This window comes from Pelodiscus sinensis, chromosome 2 (genome assembly GCF_052426305.1).
Source record: "Pelodiscus sinensis isolate ZL-2025 chromosome 2, ASM5242630v1, whole genome shotgun sequence".
Taxonomy (NCBI): Eukaryota; Metazoa; Chordata; order Testudines; family Trionychidae; genus Pelodiscus; species Pelodiscus sinensis.
The window spans coordinates 207,049,475-207,073,705 of NC_143053.1; the positions used below are offsets into that span (position 1 = coordinate 207,049,475).

At 39.5% G+C, this 24,231-nt stretch overlaps 1 protein-coding gene across 1 annotated transcript in view; it reads left to right on the forward strand.

The window, feature by feature from the left end:
- The window catches only part of AGMO (alkylglycerol monooxygenase), a 266,886-nt gene extending 263,560 nt beyond the window's left edge, over positions 1-3,326 (forward strand). Inside the window, exon 13 of the mRNA XM_006138322.5 lies at positions 1,142-3,326. Within this exon, the coding sequence (XP_006138384.3) occupies positions 1,142-1,222 (81 nt within the window). The 3' untranslated portion in view covers positions 1,223-3,326. The remainder of the gene's footprint in view (positions 1-1,141) is intronic.
- Positions 3,327-24,231: the final 20,905 nt, after the last annotated feature.

Genomic DNA, 24,231 nt, shown 5'->3' on the forward strand with positions numbered 1-24,231 from the left:
GGGAATGGGAATTTCCAGATGAATACTCTGAAAAGTACATACTGTATATACACAGCAGAAATGGGCAGTAGGCTGTAAGGTGGGTACTATGTGGCAAGCACACTTTGTAAAGGTAGCTGTCCGATACATATCAGCTCTTCACATGGAGTGCTCTGTCCTATTGTTCACACCTTTTATTCTCCCCAAATAGCTCTAGTGTTATTTTAGTGTGACCATTAAATCACACCATTCCAACTTCACGGGTTCTGTTGCACAGAATGCACTACAGGCTCCAGAGAAAATGTAAATCTGTGACTACACAGCGGGATCTGCTTAGGGCAGCTTTGTGGCACTGGACAGGACAGTTACGATGCAGGGGTGAATGTGGCCCCGTTATAATTATATTCTCTGCTGTTTTTCCCCCACTGGTGCAGCCTGATTGTTTTGTGATTGCAGTACTTTGCATTTAATACTAGCAATGTTGAATTTAGTAGACATTAAATCAGTATTTTTTGCAGAACTTCGAAGCCAAACTAATTCTGCAGAATGTGGTCTCTCAGTCTGGTATAATAACTATAATTTGAAATACTCCCCCACAAGCATACATTGCATTCTTTAACAAACTCACAATAAAGAGTTTAATTTAAAAAAGGGAAGGGGAAGGAACTGCATCAGCCCATTTAAAATATTCGCCCATGATTTTTTCAACTTATAATAGTAATAACAATCTCAGCTGAGGACATTTCCTGGGGCTTAATGGCCCGTGGCTGTGTTTCAGGTGATCATCATCTGCCAGCCAGTCATTAATCCCCTAGAAATGCCCTGTACCTCAGTCATTATTGCTTAAATATGTTTTTTCTCTGAATAAAATACTTCTATGTTTAATGGATCTTCCAGGGATAGATGTGTTCTTTCAGTGGTGGGGACTGGAGGTTTAGTAACATGTCAAGGAAGTGCTAACTTTGAGAAGGAGAGAGAACCTAGAAATCCTAAAGTCTATAAACTCCAACATCTACTTTTCATAATTTAACAATATGCTTGGAATACTTATATAGATATGTTCTCTTGGGAGAGTTCTTTTTATCCATTTTACAATAAATACTATACAACTTTTATTAAGAAAGCTTCTATAACATTTTTCACTCTGTGCTTTTTATTGTAGATTTTATTTTCACTCTGTATTGCATTCTGGGGAGTACAAATTATGAAGCAACTGGTCTCAAGTACAGCAAAACATCACTGAATTATGGAAAGAGCTCTTTGGAATATGCTTTGAAGTTTCCTGGAATAAGTTGATGGTGCCTCTTTCTGAAATGCATTGGATAGGTAGGACTCAAGATGTCTTATGAAGATGCACTAAAAATGGTCATCTGTTTTCACTTGATCTTTTTAATATGTATTCTCCTGTACACCCACATGAAATTAAGGGTCTCTCTAATTTTTCTTGTGCTTTCGCAGCATTTTGTACATTCTTGAAAAATATGTAAAAATAATAGCAGTGAAAAGCATTATTTACACTAGAAATCATTACAGTCATATTTGTTGGCACCTGGTAGACACAGAAACTAAATCTAAAAGTATGTGAATGTAATTTTTTCTCTAATTCTTGAATTACAGTAGAATCTAATGCCATGTCCAATTGTGCGTTCATAACATACAACTACATAAAGATGAGTTGTTGAGACAAGAAACTGATTTTAAAACAGAATGATAAAATAACTCAGACTTGTATTGATTGATTGTTTTTCAATAAAACTAGATGATATGTGTTATGTAATGCAAGATTGCAACATAGATTAATTTGTTTATGGAGTATACCTGCATTTGCCAACAACATTCAAACTGATCTTGCCAACACTGACCCAAGCAAATTGTCCTCTTGAAATAAAGTACCTCCTATCACAATATATTTGCAGATCAGCTTGTTGGTTTCTGACAAAGTGATCCTGAGGAAGTTGGATTTACTATCCTGTGCAAAGTGCTATTTTGATTATTTCTACTGATATAGAAAAACTGAATAAAAACAGAGAAGGGGACTCCAAACAGCAAGATTAGCAAATATAAAGGAACTCAGTTGTTTTTCTTTCCTTATGCTCTTCCAAGACTATAAAAATAAAAAAAAATTAAAGTCAAGTAACTAAAAAACTTTAGGATGCCTTGAAAGCTTCAAACTGGTAAAAATATCTGGATTAAAATGTAATTGTATTTTTTTTCATTTTTCTCTACAGTAATAAGTTATATTAATAGAGAGCTCAGATGTACATAAATACCCTGATTTTAATGAACTCGCAGTTTTAGACTTCAGCTATAGCAGAGAATTCATGCCAGCATTTACAAGTTGGATGCCTCCAGTTGGCCACCTAACTCCGTATTTAAATAAAATTGGCTTGATTTTCAGTGGTGTTGCACACCAAGCCTGTTTGCATAGGTGCCTCCCTTGAGGCACCCAAGTTTGAGGCCAACATTTTTAGTCTATTAGGCACAAGCAATTTGACTTTCTGTCATTTGGGGCTATGCTCAAAGCCTGAAATATATTGAAGTGGGAAAACAGATGTTTGAATAGAGATGAATCTAAGATGCAATGTTGGGTTCAGACTTCCCTAAAGTATGGGAATGTTTGTATCCAAGATTTTTAAGTCAGACTCTTTTCTAATTTGTTTAATTAAAACATGAACAAATTGGCCCTTAGAAAAGTTGAAAATCTTCAGGTTAAAAGTATTGTGTTTGTCTTTTTATTCATAGAGTTACTCATTCCTTGGTAGAATTCTAACCTCTGATAAGAGATTTGATAAATGAAATCATGAATTTCTAACTCTTATTGTGGAAATATGATCTAGCTGATAAAACACAGGATAGCAGCCAAAAAAATCCAGGTTTTATTCCTAGTTTGTGACCTTGGGCATGTAACTTAATTGCTCTGTGCCTCAGTTTCTCCATCTTTGAAATGGGGATAGATGGACCTATGTCGCCAGAGTGTTACATGGTTTTATTTAAATTATATGGGTAGCTTAGAGATGGGTACTTTAAAGACGAGTGTGCTACAATGTGTGACATTTAGCAACAATATATATTGAAATATCACACTCTTGCAATCTTTGATAAATTTGTAAACAGAATATTCTTACTAGAGAACTATAGGCAGGAAAGGAGTCCCTCACTGGCTTTTAAATGTCCAACTGAGCTAAAACTTCATAGGTTCCTATGATATTGTTGCAGCTTATCTTCGGGTTCCTATGTTTCCAAATGCATTGTGTGCACCAGAAGTCTCTATTTGATATGTATAACAATGAAACAACCTAATGAAGATTTTAATCTGATTGTAATTTATTAAATTATTTTAAAAATTACCTTAAGCAATGTCATTTATTTATATGTAGTAGTGAAAAGAACACGATGTCTAAGGTAAATGCAAGTTAAAGACTTTGGACTGTGAAAGTATGTCACATTTAACATGAAGTCAAGTATCAGAGGGGTAGCCATGTTAGTCTGGATCTGCAAAAGCGACAAGGAGTCCTGTAGCACCTTATAGACTAACAGATGTATTGGAGCATAAGCTTTCATGGGCAAAGAGGGTCAAAGTGGGTCTTTGCCCACAAAAGCTTATGCTCCAATACATCTGTTAGTCTATAAGATGCTACAGGACTCCTTGTCGATTTAACATGAAAATGTTCGTAATTCACATGGAGTATCCAAAAATAAATTCAATAATGCAAAGAAAAGGAAGTCAGAAATATAAAAAGGTAAAAATATTTATGATGGAACACAATGGTCAGATTCTGTGCTGTGCCTCTTAATACAAAACACTCCACCCTTCCAACTTGCAGCCGTTCCCAGAGCATGTCCAAATACTGGATTCTGTGAGGTGTGGTTGCTGTAGGGCTGTGTACTGAGCCTGTTCAAAATCACTGTAATAGGGTGGCAGCAGAGCCCACAGTCAGGCCCTTACTTCCTATATAACTCTGAGTATGAAAGTTGTGATGAAATTATCAGATGTCTATTATTCCCCCATTCCTCTTTAAGTTGCAGTAGGCCATAGCTATTTGGAAACCTTTAATAGACTTTTATTAGTCTTTAATTTCAATATACAAATTTTCAAGTACATTTTCCTGTCAAGTTACGGTCTAGTAGCCCTGAGCAGAACATGACACATAGAAATGCAGGATATGAATCAGTCAAGCAGGGAAAACCGGTCTCTCACATTAGAAAGAAAGCCAATAGCTTTGCATGGTCGCATAATACCTTGTTAGCCATCACATAAGGGGAAATGATCACCTTGTCTTAAGGTCTCTATTTCTGTGTAATCTAGGAGGCTTCAGAGTCAGAGCTGGACAGTGATTTGAACAGAATCGATTTCATTAACTGAATTAATTAAATGTTAATAGCAAATATTACCTAGTGCTAATAGATGAAACAAGCAATGATCACTTATGGTTTGGTTATTTTTTTCTTTCTTGCTTATCTCCCCACTTTTCTTACAGGATTCATTGCTCCTTTTCATTGCATTCACCACCTGCTTTTTATTTGAAAAATTATATGGAAAGAGCTGATATCAGATTAATTCTGGAAGGGCATCTAGTGAGCAAAATACTATGCAGAATTTATGGAATTTTCCTCAGTAACTCTTTTACATTAAAATGCTGTCACCTCATGTCCCTGACAACTCAAATGTTCTGTATGCGGAGCTCTTAGCTTCATATATCTGGGTAAGAAACTTTATAAATATTTGTGTCACCAAGGTGTGGGGAGCCACTGGGCCTTGCACCTCGATCTACAGCCAGATGTGATTCTCAGCGTGGAGGTAGAACAGAAGGTTTATTGATTCACAGGGACTCATCATAGAACAGACTTGTTAGCACAGCAGCCAGGAGCAGTCAATACAATCCACATATTTACTCTGGAGACATCATCACTGGACCTAACCATGTCAGTTATACGATCAAGGGCTCATATTCCTGTATATCCAGCAATGTGATATATGCCATCATCTTCCAACAGTGCCCCTCTGTGATGTATATTGGACAAACTGGACAGTCACTTTACCAAAGAAGTAATGCTCAGACATCAGAAATCTCCACGCACACAAACCTGTCAGCCAGCATTTCAATCAAATTGGTTGTTCTCTTAAAGACCTGACAACATGCGTCTTACATCAAAGAGACTTTAACACCAGATTACAGAGGAAGACCTCAGAACTTTTATTTATGCTAAAATTCGACATGTTGCGAATCGGCCTTAATAGAAATGATAATTATCTTACACATTACAAAGACAGCCTCCCCAACTTTTGATATTCGTAGTGACCCCAGATTAGCCACTTAATTGGCTCTTACAATAAGCAATTTCCTCCTTCCTTGTCACTTCCCCTTTCCTTCCCCCACCTTCTATTCTATGTAGCTGACTTGTCAGTTTGTAATAATTTTCTTACCTTCTTTCATTGTCTCCCTCTGTTATAAAATGGTCATGCCTATTCACTTTCAGAATATTATCTGAAGCAGTGGGTCTGCCCCACAAAAGCTCATCACCTAATAAACTATTTTGTTAGTCTTTAAAGTGCTACATGACTGCTTTTTTGTTTTACCAAGATCAAACTAACACGGCCACCTTTCTGTGACTATTCATTCAGTCTAGGTAGTGAACTATTATACTCAAAATCTCTATATATATTTAGAGTGTATCTGTCTGTCTATGAGTCCACTTGTTCAAGAACTCATAAAAATATAAGAATGGCCATACTGGGTCAGACCAAAGGTCCATCTAGCCCAGTATTGTGTCTGCTGACAGTGGCCAATACCAGATGCCCCTGAGAGAGGTAACACAACAGGTAATCATCACGTGATCCCTCTCCTGTCACCTATTTCCAGACAAACCGAGGCTAGGGACACCATTCCTACCCATCCTGGCTAATAGTCATTGATGGATTTAAACTCTATGGCTGTGTCTACACTGCACCCCTTTTCCGGAAAAGGGATACAGATTAGACCAGTAGGAATTGCAAATCCGTGGGGGATTTAAATATCCCCCGCAGCATTTGCATTTACATGGCTGCCGCTTTTTTCCGGCTTGGGGATAAGCCGGAGAAAAGCGCCAGTCTAGACGCGATTCTCCGGAAAATAAGCCCTTTTCCGGAGGATTTCTTATTCCTATCCCCCGCGGATTTGCAATTCCGATTGGTCTAATCTGCATCCCTTTTCCATAAAAGGGGTGCAGTGTAGACACAGCCTATGAATATATCTAGCTCTTTTTTGAACCGTGTTAAAGTCTTCACAACATCCTCTGGCAAGGAGTTCCAAAGGTGACTATGCAATGAGTGAAGAAAAACTTCATTTTGTTTGTTTTTAAACTGCTGCATATTAATTTCACATGGTGACTCTTAGTTCTTATACTGTGAGAATAAGAACATATTTTTCCTTATTCACTTTTTCCACACCAGTCATGATTTTATAGACCTCTATCATATCCCCTCTTAGTATTCTCTTTTCTAAGATGAAAAGTCTCAGTCTTTTTAATCTCTCTTCATATGGGACCCATTCCAAACCCCTAAACATTTTTGTTGCCCTTCTCTAAATCTTTTGCAATGCCAATTTATCTTTTTTGAAATGAGGTGACCACATCTATACGTAGTAGTCAAGATGTGAGTGTACCATGGTTTTATATAGAGGCAACTCCTACAGGATAAGAGCTAGGACCACCAAATTTGGTATGCAAATTCCTCTTATCCTAACTTAAAGCAAGGTCAGGATTTGGTTGTGGAAAATGGGAAGTGCCTGGAATGGGACTGTTTTCCATCATATGGAAAGGGATGGGGCCGATGTTTCAACAGTGGCCAATGCCAGTGCTTCAGAAGGAATGAACTGCAGAGGTAATCATCAAATGATCCATTCTCTGTCACCCATTCCCGGCTCCTGGCAAACAGCAGCTAGGGAAACCATCCCTGCCCATTCTGGCTAGTAGCCATTTATGGTTCTATCCTCCTTAAACTTTTTTTTTTCTTGGTGGAACCCTGTTATAATTTGAAGCAAAATGCAGGACAATGTAGCACTTTAAAGACTAACAAGATGGTTTATTAGATGATGAGCTTTCGTGGGCCAGACCCACTTCCTCAGATCAAATAGTGGAAGAAAGTAGTCACAACCATATATACCAAAGGATACAATTTAAAAAAATGAACAAATATGAAAAGGACAAATCACATTGCAGAACAGAAGGAGGATGCGGGGGGGTGGGAAGGGGGAGGAAGGAAGGTAAGTGTCTGTGAATTGCTGATATTAAAGGTAGGGAGAGTGGGATGTTTGTGAGTTAATGGTATTACAGGTGATAATTGGGGAAACTGTCTTGATAATGGGTGAGAAAGTTCAAAGACTTGTTAAGTCCCTGGTGGTAAGTGGGCCTTTCTGCCATCTCCTGGCAAAGAATTATGCAGGTTGACTGTGAAGAAATAATATGTTTTGCTTGTTTTAAATCTGCTGTCTATAAATTTGATTGGGCTAGCTTCTTGTATTATGTTAGTGAAGGAATAAGTAACATTTCCTTATTATATTTTCCCATACCATTCATTATTTTCTAGACCTTTAACATATCCCCCCATCCTTTAGTCATTTCTTTTCCAAGCAGAAAAGTTCCAGTCTTGTTAATTTCTCCTCATGTGGAGGTTATTCCTTCCACTTAATCATTTCTGTTGCCCTTTCTGTACCTTTTCTCGTGTGTGTGTGTGTGTGTGTGTGTGTGTGTGTGTGTGTGTGTGTGTGTGTGTGTGTGTGTGTGTGTGTGTGTGTGTGTGTGTGTGTGTGTGTGTGTTTCCTCTGGGACAACAAAATGATGTCATATTGTCATATCATCTGCCTCCACAGGCTTAAGGGGATAGGCATGAGTGGTGAAAGCCCAGCTGGGAAATGCAAGCCCCAGCCCAGCCCCTGGAACCAAGCCCCACCCACTCCCAGTCCAGCGCTCCTCAGCGGCCACCTGGGGAGCTGGAGTTGCCACACACTGGCCCTGGCCTGGCTCTCCCCTCTTCAGTTGCTGGGGGAGGGGCTAGGGGTGCCGCTTCGTGGCCTCAGACCTCCCCAGCAGCCAGGGGCAGAGCTGGGGCTGCTGCGCTGTGGCATTGGCTCAGCCCTCCCCGGCAGCCAGGGAAGGAGACCCAGGGCTGCCATGGTCTTAACGCAGCCTACCCAGAGCCCGCACCCCAGCCTCCTCACCCACCCCCTCCATCCAGACCCCACACCCCCAGCCTGCCCCTGCTCCTGCCCCATCCCTCTGGCCAGACATCCTGCCCCCACCAAGAGGAGGATTGGTTAGCATAGCGAGCAGGAATTGTAATATATATATATATAAAACCAGCTCTGCATACAGTATTCAAGATGTGGGCATACGATGATTTTTTATATATAGGCAATATGATACTTTCTGTCTTATCTATTCCTTTCCTAATGATTCCCTCTATTTTGTTACTTTTTTAGTTTTTAGACTGTGTCTGCACATTGAGCAAATGTTTTCAGGGAACTATCCTATCAACAATGATTCTAAAATCTCTTTTTTGAGTGGTGACAGCTAATTTAGACCTATCACTGAATTCCATCTGCCCTTGTGTTGCCCAGTCACCTTGTTTTGTGAGATCCCTTTGTAACTCTTTGCAGTTAGCTTTGGACTTAACTGTTTTGAGCAATTTTGTATTTTCTGCACATTTTGCCACCTCACCATTTACTTCTTTTTCAAGAACATTTATAAGTTTAACAGTACTAGTCCAAATGCAAATCCCAACAGCACAACACTCATTCCTATTCTTTTTTTCCGCCTAACTTGTAAGTGGAGCAACTGGCAATGTTTTAATGATGATCTAACAATCCTTCAATTACTTGAATGACCAATCTTTTGTTATTCTTAATCACCTGCGTCGGTCTTTTTATAACAAACTCCCTGTCTCAAAGGCAAAGCTGCAATCAGCTCACACTCTGTTGCATTTAAGAACTGCCTCTGGAGCCAGGGCACGCAGCTTTAAGCAGACCTCAAGAATTAAATCCAGGGGTTCAAACTATAGGGGGGTTGCTTCCCCTAGCCCTCCACCCCAAATGATGCCTTTGTTATACAAACCAGGCAGGTAAATAGAAACAAGACATCTTGTATAGTGGATCAGCACTTGTATATTAAAGTAAGGGCTAATGGAAAGCTTGTCTTAGATCTTTATCATCTTTGCTCCACCTATGGAAAATAGCAGAAAAATGTAGAAGCATTGACTAAGTTAGATCTGTTGGGTGTACTTGGGTTTATAGTTTGGCACTGAAAAATTATACAAAAATAATCTGCTTTTCTCCCCTCCCTCTTCCTATTTCAGATACTTCCTTCTCTATTCCTTCTTGTCTTCACGTCTCTTTATTTGTCCCTGTATGTACATATGTTTACTTATTTATATAAAATATATTGGTTCTGCTCTGCTTGTTATGAGTTCCCGTCTGTGGAAGTGTATGAAGACATGCGTTTCATGTCCATAGATATTATATCTTGTATAGCTATTACATATGTCAGCTTACTACAACAATAAATATGCCCCCCTTATAAATCTACCAGAAGACTTACCCAGCATTGCTCGGGTCCTTCAGGATAGGGAGCTGGTGGGAGGGGTGCAGGGAAATAAGGGTTGGGGGCTGAGGAGGGTCTCAGGATGAGAGGATCCCATCTGGCAGGATTCTGCCCCCCACCCCCAGCGATGTCTTTTTTCCTCCCGTTCCCTGCACCACCCACCAGGGACCTTCTCTTCCCCCCAGCCACCAGAGGCTTCTCTCCCCCCATGCCAGCGCATGGCCAAGGGCCAGTGTGGGTGGGGAGAAGAGTTTGGGGCAGCGGGGCTACTTATCCATTCTGGTAGCAGAAAAATAGTGGAGCCCCAGCCCTGCTGGCCACTCTCTTGGTGGTATGGCTGCCCCCAGTGGTTTCTCTGCAATATAGCTCTCCCCTCCAGGCTCAATGCCCCCAGTGGCCACTCTGGGTACTGCGCCTCTCCTCTCTGCCTTTTGCTTTCCATGTTATGGAAAACAGTCCCATTCCCAGCACTTCCCATTTTCTTGGTGCAACCAAACCCTGACATTGCTTTAAATTAGGATAAGAGGAAGCTGCATATCAAGTTTGGTGGTCCTAGCTCTTACCGTTAAGGAGGAATTCTAGACTTACAGACAGACATTTCTAAAATATAGATACATTTTTACTCTTAAATGGCCAGTATTCAAAACATGGAGTAAGCTACTTATAGTGTTCACATATGTTGCATACTTTTCACTTCGCATGTGCCTGCCTGATTTTATCTTATGATTCCTCCTCTATTTCCACCTCAGTATTTTATCACTTCCCTTTTCCTGTCTTTCTCCCTTCCCCATCTCCTCTGTTTACTTTATACCGCAGAATATATTTTACATCCTATCTTGGAACATGTTGAGTTAGTGCAGTGAAGGCAGAGAACCCAGTAGCAACATGCCTGATTAAAGAAAAAAGAAAATCAAAGAGCATTTCAAGCACTTAGTATTTGGGATTTTATTATGACAGATTTTCCCACAGTCCTTGAATGTGAGACTTTATTAGGTCATAAATTGCAATTTCAAAAATGTTTGCCAGAAATGGAAAAGAACCATATTAATTTCAAATTCAAGTACTGTCTTTTAGCACAATGCATGTGATCATATCTCTCTCTGGCATCTGCCATGCATGGAGTATAACAGCTTACTTTAAAGATAATGAATTAACATTTTCTCAAGCAATAGCGAAGAGGAGTCCTGTGGCACCTTATAGACTACCTGAAGTGTAGGAGCATAAGCTTTCATGGGCAAAGACCCACTTCGTCAGATGCATGCTTTTGCAGATTCAGACTAACACGGCTACCCCTCTGATACTCTCAAGCAATAGGAGCTTATGGGTATAGTTTTGAGGATGCTGAGTTCTCTGTTCATGCGGTTGACAAAGGAAGCCTCGTGAAAGAAGGTTTACCGGAGTGGTTGACAAAGGCTTCCTTTGTCATCTAGACGCAGCTAGACTGCCGCACTGTGCCGGATCAGCTGATCGTTAGCACAGCATTGCAACCATTTTTATTTTAATGAAGCAGGGATTATTTAAATCCCTCTCCTTTACTACGCCAAATAAACTATTTTACATGGCTCCGTCGACGGAGCCATGTAGTCTAGACATAGCCTCAGTGTGAGCATGTCTACCAGCCAGGTAGTAAGCAACTACGTACTGATACTCATGATAATAATAAAGCTTACTTAATTAGAAAATACCAGATATTTATGTATCTGGTATTTTCTCAATTTATTTCCTGGATAGAAAGCTCAAATACCAGACTGTCCGGTTTAAAACTGGACACCTGACAACCCTAGATGCAGATTCAGAGCCTTTATACAGGCCTTCTGCATAAGGATTAATTGCTTCCAAAGCGAACAAGAACTGGATTTTGGTTCTCCTTTGCTGAGGTGAATGAGGGACGTCACAAGGTTAGTTGGACCTTCTCCATCCTTCCTACCTTTGCACACTCATTGGAGGGGCAATTAGAATCTTCATCATATCAGAGATTTTATTATTTGCATCCACATATTCTTAATTATAAAGAACAATGGAGTAAATATAACAGTCTATCATATAGCAGCAGAATTGTTTGTCACTAGTGAATTTTTAATTTTTTGTTGTTGCAAGAGGCTTTCTATCTATGCAAATAATTAGTAAATAGATAAGGTGACAGCATATGGTGCCAAAGAACACATATCTAGCTTAAGATTTTTGTAGGTCCAATAAAACTTCTTGTGTACTGCAAATGGCTTCCTCCCTGTGGTTCTTTATAACAGTTGTTAATATTTTCCATGAAGACTTATGAGGTCTTTAAGAATTCGCTTGAAACATAACCATATCATGTATTTCCAGGGGCAAAGTTGATAGGCTTGAACCTTCCTGACTTTTTTGTCTTTCCTTCTAAACAACCTAAACAAAATGAAATGCCAAGACTTCTCCCCCACATTTCCACACATGACAACTGAAAAGTGGGATTTGGAAGCACGAAGAGACAGGGGATTTTTGCAGTGTGTGAGAGAAACAGCTGCATAGCATGCAGCAGACCACCAGCAGTGCGTTAGGGGAAAGAATATGGTCTAGAGAAAAGGAGTAGGAGGATGACAACTACGCAAGTAGGACTGGGAGTAGACAGAGAAAGGCAGAAAGTGAATAGCATAAATTTCAGGTTATCTTTTCACTGAACATGTGGTCTTCAAACTATAGGTAGCATTAGCAAAGGAACAGGCATTTCAGGAAGAATCGCACTTGAGCAAATAGCTCATGGTCAGATAAGACTTGTGGTCATTAAAGTCCCCGTGGTGCTTTTTCATCAGCACTAAGGTATTTAACCCTGGTGCTCTTTCCAAATCTGGGTTAGGAGCGTTCTGTCTTTTAAATTGTCCATGCAGTTTCAACTTGCTATGCTGTGAGGGGGTTTTTGTTATTATTTCTTGACCTGAATTGTTATCACATTGCTGTGCATATTCTACCACCCAGCTGGCTGTATTTTGTCTGTGAATGATATAAACTGCACATACTGCAAAACAAGAAAATAGCTTTTTCTGATAGATTACATTGGTTTTCCACTTTTACACAAATCAAGGAAATGAAATGTTGTGTTGGTGATTTCGGGGAGTCTACAAGTACTTGCATTTCCTTTTGCTCCTGCCAGACTCTGCTGCTCCACTGGGTTTGTAAACATGCTACTAAAGATATGCTGAGGCCTCCCTAGTACTGACCATCATGCCTTTGAGGATTAACATCATCCAGCATATTTCTCAGGGCCATGGCCCAGCACTGACAACATGAGTATTACTAAGTAATGTGCTCCAAACATTGCCAGGTAGCCTAATAGAGGGGAAAATAGAATATTGCTGTTAATTATTTTAATGAGCTTTCAGATGCACAAAAATATAGAGCAGGATGTTTATATTTTACAATATTTTGTAAATATATAAAGTCAGATGTACTGTATGACATAGCAGCCACTAGGATGTTAATCTTTGCTAATTATAACCCCACAGTTACCAGAGGTGTTGTTTATTCTAAATATAAGGGCAGTCTGTGCAGCAATAGAAAATGTAGTCCACTGTACTTCTGACTAAATATTCAAAAGCGTAACACAATATACCAAATTCAGTCCCATAGCCTGTGCCAGTCATAATTGCCAAAAATATACATCAGTATTCTTGTGTTTTTTCCTGGACGGTTTTCTGGAAAAATGAAGCTCTGTAGAGGTCTAAATAAGCAGCAGGATATTCGCTGCTAAATATTCTGAACTAGTATCTGCTTTTCCGCTAAGGTGATCTCAGAACAAAAACATCAGTGTCAGCGTCCCTGAGAGTGCATTGCTAAAGTAATGACATCAGGGTGCTGATTTTTGGACCAGGAAATATACCATAGGTACATGTGTATAAGTGCTCACAATTGTTACTTATATAATACAATTTTGTTCTCCACAAGACAGATTTCTTGGCCACTATGTAATATATGTGGGTTATCTAAATTCTAAATATTAGAGTTTGACAAACTGCACACAGTATTTAATAACCCCAAGGGTCTTTTTTCTTGCTGTCTATCCCCCTTATTTTGGAGAAAATGAGTCATAAAAGGAAGGAAATGTGTTCTCAAGTCATGTGTCCTGCAACACTAATTGATTGTCTAGAGAGATACATTAGATGTTATATTTGCAGCATGAAGTCCCATCAGTTGTCTCCTTTTCAGCTTTTTATAGTTGTGACAACTGTGGTCTCTATGTTTATATCTACACAGCAGGGATAAAGTCAGATTAAGCAATGTGAGTTCAGCTACATCGATTGTGTAGCCGCAGTCAAAATAACGTATTTGGCTTTTGACGCTGTCTACACAGCAGGAAGTCAAAGGAAGAACACTCTTCCTTCAACTTCCCTCTTACTTGTCATAAAATGAAGGTTACCATGAGTCGGAGTAAGAAGTCCACCAGCTCAACATTATTTTGAAATAAATACTTGTAGGCTGTGTCTAGCCTGGCCAGTTTATCCACAAAATCATCTGCTTTTGCGGAAAAACTTTGCCAGCTGTCTACACTGGCCGCTTGAATTTCCGCAAAAGCACTGACGATCTCATCTAAGATTGTCAGTGCTTTTGCAGAAATACTATGCTGCTCCCGTTCGGACAAAAGTCTTTTTCCGAAAAACTTTTGCGCAAAAGGGCCAGTGTGGACAGCAGAGATTTGTTTTCCGCAAAAAAGCCCCGATCGCGAAAATGGCTTTTGCGGAAAAGTGTCCTGTCAATCTAGATGCTCTGTTCCGAAATGCTTTTAACAGAAAACTTTTCCGTTAAAAGCATTTCCGTAAAATCCTGCCAGTCTAGATGTAGCCGTAGTGTTAGACACACACTATGTTATTTCGAAATAATGTCAGTTGCTCTGGAATAACTCTGCTGTGTAGACATACCCTAAGGCTATGTCTACACTGCTGGGATTTGCCAGCAGAGAGTATGCTAATGAGCACTTCATTGTTGCGCTGTCATTAGCATATTCTCTGCCCAAGGCTTTTTGCGCAAGAGATTTTCGCGCAAAAACAAGCAGTGTAGATGGGTCCATTCTGTGCAAAACCTCCCTTTTGAGCAAGATCTGTATACCTCCTTTTTTGAGGCATAAGGATCTTGTGCAAAGGGGAGTTTTTGTGCAAAACAGACTGGTCCACACTGCTTGTGTTTGCGCAAAAACCTCTTGCGCAAAAAGCCTCAGGCAGAGAATATGCTAATGACGACGTGACAAATGCTAATGAGAGCTTCATTAGCATACTCTCTGCTGGCAAAAGCCGGCAGTGTAGATATAGCCTAAATGTGGTACCTCTGCACAAATGTGAGGATGGAAGCACAGAGCTGGCACATTACATTGTTGCAGCAAGAGATTGTGTTACTGGGAGCAGACTGTTTTTGATGCTTTGTTACTGGTGTTATTGTAAGAGCAGTAATCAACCTTATCTCTTTTTTGAAGAAACTACATGTATTTGATAATCAGCCAAACCACAGCATCCTCCTACTTGATGTGGGGCATCCATCCAAGAGCACAAAGAAAAAGATGCTTTGTGCATGACATATATTATGCATAGGGTTCTCAAGCTTCATTGCATTGCAACCCTCTTCTGACAACAAAAAGTTACTGCTTGACTCTAGGAGGTGGGACTGGAGTCTGAGCCTGCCCAAGCCCCATCACCTTGGGGAGCAGAGCAAAGCCCAAGTCTCATCACCCTGAACAGGTAGGAAAGGGACAAACCCAAGGACTTTGTCTCAAGGTAGGGTGCCTGTGTGACGGAGCTCAGGCTTCAGCCCCAGCCTCCAGCCCGTCTGATGTGAGCCCTGGTGACTTTGGGGTCCCAAACCACAGTTTAAGAACTGCTGCACTATGCAACTGGAGGAAGCCATCCAAGCAATCTATTTATGTTACGTGGCCCTTCACTCACGGACAGGATGGCTGCTATTCTCGCATAGATTGAATACAAAAGAGAATTCCCGGGATAAAGCTCCATTTGGCAACAACATATCAGACATGACTGAAGGGAGAGAAAAGGGAAGCTCCTTGTGTGAAGTTAGGTGGACTGTCCCGCTGCCTGCGTGCTCTGAGGCTTTGCTCCGCGTCTCCCAGGTCAGCAGACCAGGGAGACGGAGCAAAGCCGTGGAGGACTTGGGCGGTCCCGCCACCCCCGTCTCCCTGGTCTGTTGGGGGGGGGTGTAGCTAGTGCCCCCCCCCAGCAGACCAGGCTTTTCTTGCCTACCCCTGGGGTAGAGCAGCTGGGGGCTGCCGGGTTGGTCCCGCGGCGCCGCTCCGGACCAACCCGGCAGCACCCCAGCTGCTCTGCCCCAGGCGTCCTGATTCAGCTGCTGCTGGTCAGTTTCAGCAGCGGCTGAATCAGGACACCTGGGGCAGAGCAGCTGGGGTGCTGCTGGGTTGCTCCAGTAGCACCGAGGAGCGGCCGCGCTACTGGACCAACCCAGCAGCACCCCAGCTGCTCTGCCCCAGGCGTCCCCAAGTCAGCTGCTGCTGAAACTGACCAGCAGCTGACTACAGGAAGCCCGAGGCAGAGTTGCTCTGCCCCAGGCTTCCTGGAATCAGCCGCTGATCAGTTTCAGCAGCAGCTGACTTGGGGACGCCTGGGTTTCTTAAGTTGAATCTGTATGTAAGTCAGAACTGGCATCCAGATTCAGCCGCGGTTGAAACTGATCAGTTTTAGCAGTGGCTGACGCCAGTTCCGACTTACATACAGATTCAACTTAAGAACAAACCTACAGTCCCTATCTTGTACATAACCCGGGGACTGCCTGTATTTCAAAATTATTTTGAAATTACAGGCTTCTTATTTCAAAATAATAACCCCTGCTTCTGATGAGGAATAATGCCTATTTCAAAATATGTGATTTCAAAATAATCTCATAGTGTAGACATAACCATAGGAACCAAACCCAGGGAAGAAATGCTTTGGTCTTTACAGGTAAATGACTGAATGGCCTTCCAGATTAGTTAATATTTATTTACTGTGCACTCTCTCTTTACAATGTGCCTGAATCCCTCTATGAACTTCAGGTTTTTTTAGCATTACATCACCCTATTAGGAATCCTAAATTCTGATGTAAACACTTTGAATAAATATGTCTTGTTAGGGAATTCCCAAGTGCTGTAACAATTTGAGCTTAACCAGAGACAAAAGTTTTTCTAATATTTCTGTCGCCAGCTCCTCCACTCTTGTCTCTCATACTCTGATGCACACAGGCATTTCTGTAGCCTGAGGTAAAGTGGGGGGCAGGGCAGATTGTCCCCCAATCTTTTTGCTTATCAGGGCATCCCCCAAAAGCTATCACAATTGCAGGCCACATGACCTCCAAAACACATCTCACAGGCATGTTTAAACGCAAAGATGCTCTGAAAACAACCACCAGCGTATAAAGCCCAACAAATGTTATTCAGAGACTCCACTGGGTGTGTCAAGTAATAAACTGGCCTCAATCAGTGTGAATACCTGGCTCCCATTGTGTCAGCAACCACAGCCAGAACACACGATATGAGATGGCCCACTGAATTCCGTCAAAACCATTCACCATAGTTAAGCCACGTCATGCCCACAAATACGTTATATACCTGCTGGCTGTCCATATATTTCAATAAATCTGGGTTTCTTTTCAGGTACTGCTCCAAAATAATACCCACTTTGATTGAAAAGACTGCTTCACAATGGTTCCAGGTTTTAGCTACCCTCAATCATTTGGATTTGTCATTGCTTTCCTTGTGGTGTTTTCTCTTTGCTTCCATGTGGAGCAGTGATATAATGACTACTGTATTTTCTCTGAATATGTTACCGTTAGTGAACTCCCATTGCATGTGACACCCCTCCATAACCATACTCCCAAACCAACATAAATATGCAATTTATGCTATGCATGTCTTCCTCCTCTGCAGTTAGCCCAGACTGAACTGGGCTACTCCCTTTTATACTGTGGCAGTTGGAGCATGCCCGGAAGAACTTCTACAGCTGAGAGAGCTTACTTAACCCTTTCTTCCCCAGGGCAGGGCCTGAATCTTTCATCACAGATGGCAGCTCATGTACCTCGTACCAACTGAGATGTTGCTCTAGTCCTGTCCCCTCTCCCTTGTGTAGGAGGAGGGAATATACCTGCCAAACCATGCTTCCAGCTGGTCCTGGTGAAGCTTCTCCAGGGCTGCATGGAATAAATATACTCTTGCAATCAACTGGAAAGGCAGTAAAGTGACCTTTTCCTGACCTGGCTCCAGTTGCTTCCTGAAAATCCCTGTAAACCTTCCCCCTTCTCCCCACCTCTTCTCCCTATCCTTTGTAGGAGGAATCCTTAACGAGACAATGGCTTTTTTTCCAGCCATCCAGCCAAAGACTTCCATCCCACCCACTTTGAAAGTTGTAGTAAACACATTGCCCACAATATTCTGCTTTCCTAGTGGGACCAAATTCTTACCTGATGTAAATCAGTATGCTGCCATTGACTTCAATTTTTGGTTTGTTCTTCAGTTTGGTTCATTGTGTTTTTTCACTTCCTATATAGTTCATTAAAAGATGGTTACAGTCCAAATCACCATAAAGTGATTTAAAACACAACTGCCTGCATTGTGGCATGTTTGCACTCAAGAGATGTTTCTGTAAAATTAGGTATATTAAAAAACAAATGTCCTATTCCATGGAAGTCCCATGACTGTCACCACATTGAATGCAGAGTGCACTTAGTGATTTATTGTATTTCATTTACAGTTGCCAGCTATTAAGTAAGTGGCAAGAACTTTCCAAGTTTGTTTTGGGGCTTGAGATCTAGAAAAATAAATTCAGAACAAATAAACTCACCAAACAAGCCTTGCCTCTTTCCCGTCAGCCAACTGTCTGCAAACAGATCACAATTTTTGCAAATATATTTGTTATTCAAAACTATTTCTAAATTCCTTCTTCAGTGGCTTGGCTCACTGTGAGTATTCAATATATTGAGTATGAACTATTTCATTGGAATCGGACGTCACAGGTTCTAATGCTTGTCGATTACTCTTGAGGGGATGCAGCATATATTTTGCACTTGTAGATTTTCATAAAAGGCTGCTATGAATATACCAAAAGGGTGGCCAGGGCATAAGGGATTGGATATTCTTTCTGGGTTTTTGAAAGTACACACAAGCTCCCTGAACCCATGCACCCAGACAATTGCCACTGTGCAACCATCTCAAGGCCTTGGCTAGTCTAGGAGGCATAAATTAAGTTACTGGGACACAAAAATAAATAGGTGAAGAGAAAAAGGGGAAAAGTTTTTGATAGAGAATATGAAGTTTCCTGAGGGAGAGGTGGGGTGAGCTGGCCGACAAGGGGAACATTGGCTTATTCTGTTCTCAGCCTGCAACAGTATAATCTTTGGCTGCTTTTGTAAACTGGCTCTCATTTTAGTTGCTAGCTTTGCCCCAGCCTGACTATTTCAGATATCTCTGTTGTCTCTTGATCAATATAGCACTTAAATAACCCCATAAACTGCAGTGAACCACAAAGGATTCTTGAGAACAACAAAGCAAATCAAAACACTACTTCTCCTTTCAGTGGAAAAATGATGCAATAGTGCTCAAATTTGAAAAATGACCTAAAGGAAAAAAAGGATCCGATTTGAAAATCAAATACAAGTGACAAAAAGATGGAGAGGTTTGAGGGAAATTGATTGTTGAACACTTTAGTCTCATTCTGTCCTAAGTATGGGTAGTTCCTGCTCCTAAAGTAACATTTTAAGCAACAAGATAGTGTTGCATAATTTATTTGCGCTTTACTTTGATCTATAGAATGAATTGCTTTGTCTTGTTGGAATCTGAAACACGCCTGCAAACAAGACTTTCCTCCGTGCCTTTCTCTTTGATAGCATTATACAACTTGCTCTCTTTTCTATTTTGATAGTGACATCTATTGGAGCTTTGAAGAATATTCTTTTAAAATATTTATCTTTTTCTAGATCATAAGGTAAATACCAAGGAAAATAAAAATCCCAAGCAGAACAAAAGCAAGTAAATTCATCTGAGTGATAAAATTTGATCAAATAGATAATAATATTTGCTTGTGTATGTATATGTCTCTGCAAATATCAATATATAGCTACGAAAGATGACAATACAGGTTTAACAAAAGAAGTTCCAAACTATATGATTCCAAAAGAATTTTGAAACAGTTATACCAGAACCGTAGGTATGGTTTTTTTTATTCTGCCCATTATGAACATATGGGCAATAAGAAGTTAGTGTCCGGATTTAGATTCTTAAGGGTATGTGCACATTCTTGGGTTTTGATTCAAGGCCATTTCTAACAATAATTCACGTGCAATTTAAAAAAGAACTGTTGGAGCGAGAGGGATGTCCATTGCTTACATTTTATTATCTTTATTCGTGCCACAATCTGTGTTACTGAAGGACATTTGTATATCAGATGGGAAAGCTGAAACAATTAATAAATCAGATAACTTCAGATCTTCATCCTCACTTGATGTAAAAGCAACCAAAAATAAAGCTGGTTTCTTCCTTCACAGAGCTTCTAACCATTTGCTTTTGGGTAAGAACATCATATACTGGAGGGCTATATGCAGTAAACATGGGTCTACTAGAATTCTTTGGGTGGGTGCTTTTCAGGAGGACAAGTCAAGTTATCACTGAATTAAGTTCACTGAACTTAGACAGAGAATTTGCCCAGCTATAAAGAGAAAATGATTAGCAATTAGCAAGAGCTAGGATTGGTAGCAAAAGGAAAGAAAAGTTAAATTCTTGAACTTCAATTTTATGGACTCAAAATTTAAAAGTGAATCTCAGATAACAGAACCAACTGTGGAAATTTACAAATTTCACATCAATTTATAGGAAAATCATTAATTTGCTTGAAATTATGTAAATTGTCGTGGGTTATCACAAGTGTCACAATATGTGATTTTGTCCCTTAAATCCCTTATTCCTAGAGTCATGTTATTACTTATGTATTTAAATAAAGCAAGTTTCTAGCCTTATAGTTGCAGAGAAAAGCTTGCAGATGTGACCCTTGGAGACCCAAAATCCAGAAAGTAAAAAAAGAAAATGCCTAAATTATTTTTCAAAATCTCATAATTGTTAAGACAATCTCATGATTTTTAGAGACTCTCTCAAAATTTAAAATGTGTATGATAGCTACTGAAATCTTGTGATTTAAACTGAGATAGTTCTTATCATGGCCTCCATTAAAAACCTTTACTGTGTGGGGGTTCCTAAGATACCACCCATTTTTATGTATGTATAATAGCAAATGTAGTTTTGTTAATGGCAATAACTTTATATATCCATATCCATTAGGTTGGTAAATTGATTTTTTGTTTCTTTAACAATGTATCTCAGCTGGATAAAATTAACTCTAATTTGCATTAATCTTCTTGTTGCACTAATGGCTAAGAGACATACCCCATATATATTCCTGAGCAAAGTGGGATACTTACTATGATTTTTGAATGCCAATATCCAGAATGCGCTTCATTCATAAATGTTGTATCACCTATTGAGTGATAAGTTTAAATTTAAGGAGGCTTTATTAACTAGAGTAGCAAATCTCTCTTGAGCAGGTGACTACTCAAAATTTGTTATTTTGCAACTGCTCCATTCATATGATGAAGTGTGGATTTTATTTATGTGGTTTAATCCTTCTAGATGCAGTCTACTGTTTTCACAGCTTCTGATTTGGCTTATGTTGTTAAACTTATTGTAAAGTATTCCCTTCACAGACATGTTGAGTTCTGATTTACCTCTCAAATTAGGGGATTTGCTAAATACTCCAAGTCACTTCTTTCCTTCTCCCATATTTTCTGCAATATTTAGGATGTCATGCTAGTGAGTTTCTCCAGGCATCTCAACAGTTGCTAATTATACATTGTTCTACTTTTCACTGAAGTCTCTAAGAATGTAGTTGATTTTTAAACACCAGATTCTTATTTAACACAAATTGGTTTTGCACCTAAAAATACAATAAGCGTGATTATAAAAGGTACAACAATTTGTTGTTGTGTTAATTGCTGTTAAAAACCAATGAGGCAAAACTTTATATGACTATCCCTTTGTTTTCATATTTGAATTATTTTATGACACAGCTAGCAATGAATTGAACATGCCAGCTGCTGGCAGTTCATTAATTTTTTTATGCTCTTAAGAACCTAGATAGAAACTTCTTCCTGTCAGAGTATTTGCTACTTTGATCTCCTTCAAGTCATTGCCTTATAATGCATTGATCCATTAGCTTATTGCTGTCACAGTATTAGACACATTTTTCTAGTTGCTAAGCAGCTAGATACATGAGTCATAGGACATTGTTAGTTTCTTCCTAGTGTAACTGTTATTTTTTCTTGCCACGTAATTTTTTTTGGAATGAGAGTGTGGTCAAACAAGGAATTTAGCTCACAAATTAGAATAATATGATTGTTTTTTTATTTCCGCTGCTTTGCCAGACCTAGAAAAAAGCAAAATAATATTCTGCAAGGGAATACTACCTCCCTGAAATGAAAACACTACCCGCACCTTTGCTTTGTTTTGTTGCTAATTTTTTCATTGTTTGAACTGGTGTAAATCTGGAGTTATTTCATTGACTTTAGTGCTCTTTATATTTCCTCATAATTTAACTAATTTCAAGCCAACATTGACTTTGATGAACTTCTATTCTCAAGGGGCTTCTACCTTGGCTCTTCATATTTAACTTTTACTCTGTACCTCACCATTTATTTCTTGTCCCCAATTTCTCAGGCCTCATTTCTTAGATGTAATTGGGGGTTGGAAGCAATTAGTTAATGGCTTTCTATAACTGTGTTCTTTTTTCTTGGGACCAGGTTTTCAAGTTGGCTCACATGAGTGCAACAGCTCCATAGATGTAACATTCTTTGCCCATAAAAGTTTTAATGATAGTCTTTTGAAATGACTTGCAAGATTCCAACATTACCTCTAACCATATTGGATCATTCTATACCATATGTGTCTAAACTATTCTGTATGTTTCTGCTCTAGATTTTAATCTCTTCAGAATAAGGACCATGTCTTCTTGCCAGTGTCATTGGCCCGCAGTAAGAATTCAATTATAATATCAATATACTAATTTCTTTTCCCTCTTGCACTCTTACACTAATTCAGTGTAATTTAAAGTATCCATGTCTTGACTCTATGAGTCTAGGGCATTATTTCTACACCAATGCATCACTTTTCATTACATCAAATTAATACTCATGTAATTTCCTATTTCGCCTCTGAGCCCATTTCCCTAATCTGTCAAGATTATCCTGTAAAATAGCTACATCCCAGGAGTCTTAACTACTCCCCCAATTTTAGTATCATATGCAAATTTAATGATCTGGCATATTACAGCTTTGTCTAAATCACTGAATAAAACATGAAAGATTGCCAGTGTTAATCTTGGCCTCTGTGGGACTCTACTCCTCACCAACTGTATTTCCACCTTTAACTCTCCACTTTCTACATATTAACAAGAATCTTGATCCCCCAGATGACTCTCTGTGGGCAGATTCCTGCACTCACATGGAGTACAACTGAAGCTAATGAGGCTCTACACGAGGTACAGATGTCTGTGTATGTGCAACAAATTACAGCTCAAGGACTGCAAATAGGTGCAGATCTGAACACTACTCGTAATTGAAAAGAACTTGGTTTTCAGGACTGAACTTTGTACCATAAGTCCATCTTTAGTCATGTCATCTATATGAATAATTAATTAGCAAACCCATGCTTACTGGCTTTTGAATGATCCGCCATTTCAGATTTTGTCTAGGGCTTTTTGCAAACCCAGAGACATCAGATCTTTTGGTTTTCTTAAACCAAGATTTATGTCATTTTAAAATGTAATCAGCTTTGTCTGACATGATTTGCCCTTTTCATCGCCATGACTCATAACTATTAAATTCTACTTACATTACTGTAAGTGTATAGCTATCTATAAATATCTCAAAACCATTTCTTCATTTAAGAGCCTGATTTCTGTGAGGTATTGTGCTCCCTCAACTCTAGCTTTAGGCAACAGACATGAAGGGAATCTTGCACAATTTAGCAGAATTGTTGGATTTATAGGTTTTTAATTATCAGTCTTTTCCCTAGAACTTTTATTTTATATATTAGGAATATTCCTGCTCTTTTCTAATCTGATTTTTCTTCTCTGGGCTCAAAATTCTCACAAATAATTAATGACACAAATATTTGATCTCTAATCTTACATGTTATACAAAATATGACTCTATTTAATATCTCATGCTTTATTTATCTCTTATCTAAACATTTCTTTACTATTTTTCTCCAGAAAATTCTGTTTCCTTCAGTTATTCTCATTAATATCGTAAAGTAGCTTTACCTTATTTATTTCACATGCTGTGCATAGTGATTTAATCTGTGCTTTATAGTTTGATCCATTCACTTCATTTTTATAAGTAGGTCTGAATAATTTTGTGCTACTAGCTCTGTCTGTAGTTGCCATATTTTTACCATTTGAGCTGAAACTTTCAATGCTGGATATCTCCCTCAGGCTGACTTGTTTTACTAAATTTCAGGGAAAAAAACATTATTTTTTTTCAGAGAATGAGATTACATTGTTTTACCCATATGAAATAAAAATCTGGTGACAAAAATCTGTTCCTTGTGACAAGTTAGCATCTCTGTGTTTTAGATCCGAGTCCTGAAATTTGGCCTTTTGTGTCAGGGGTGTTTTTCTTGCC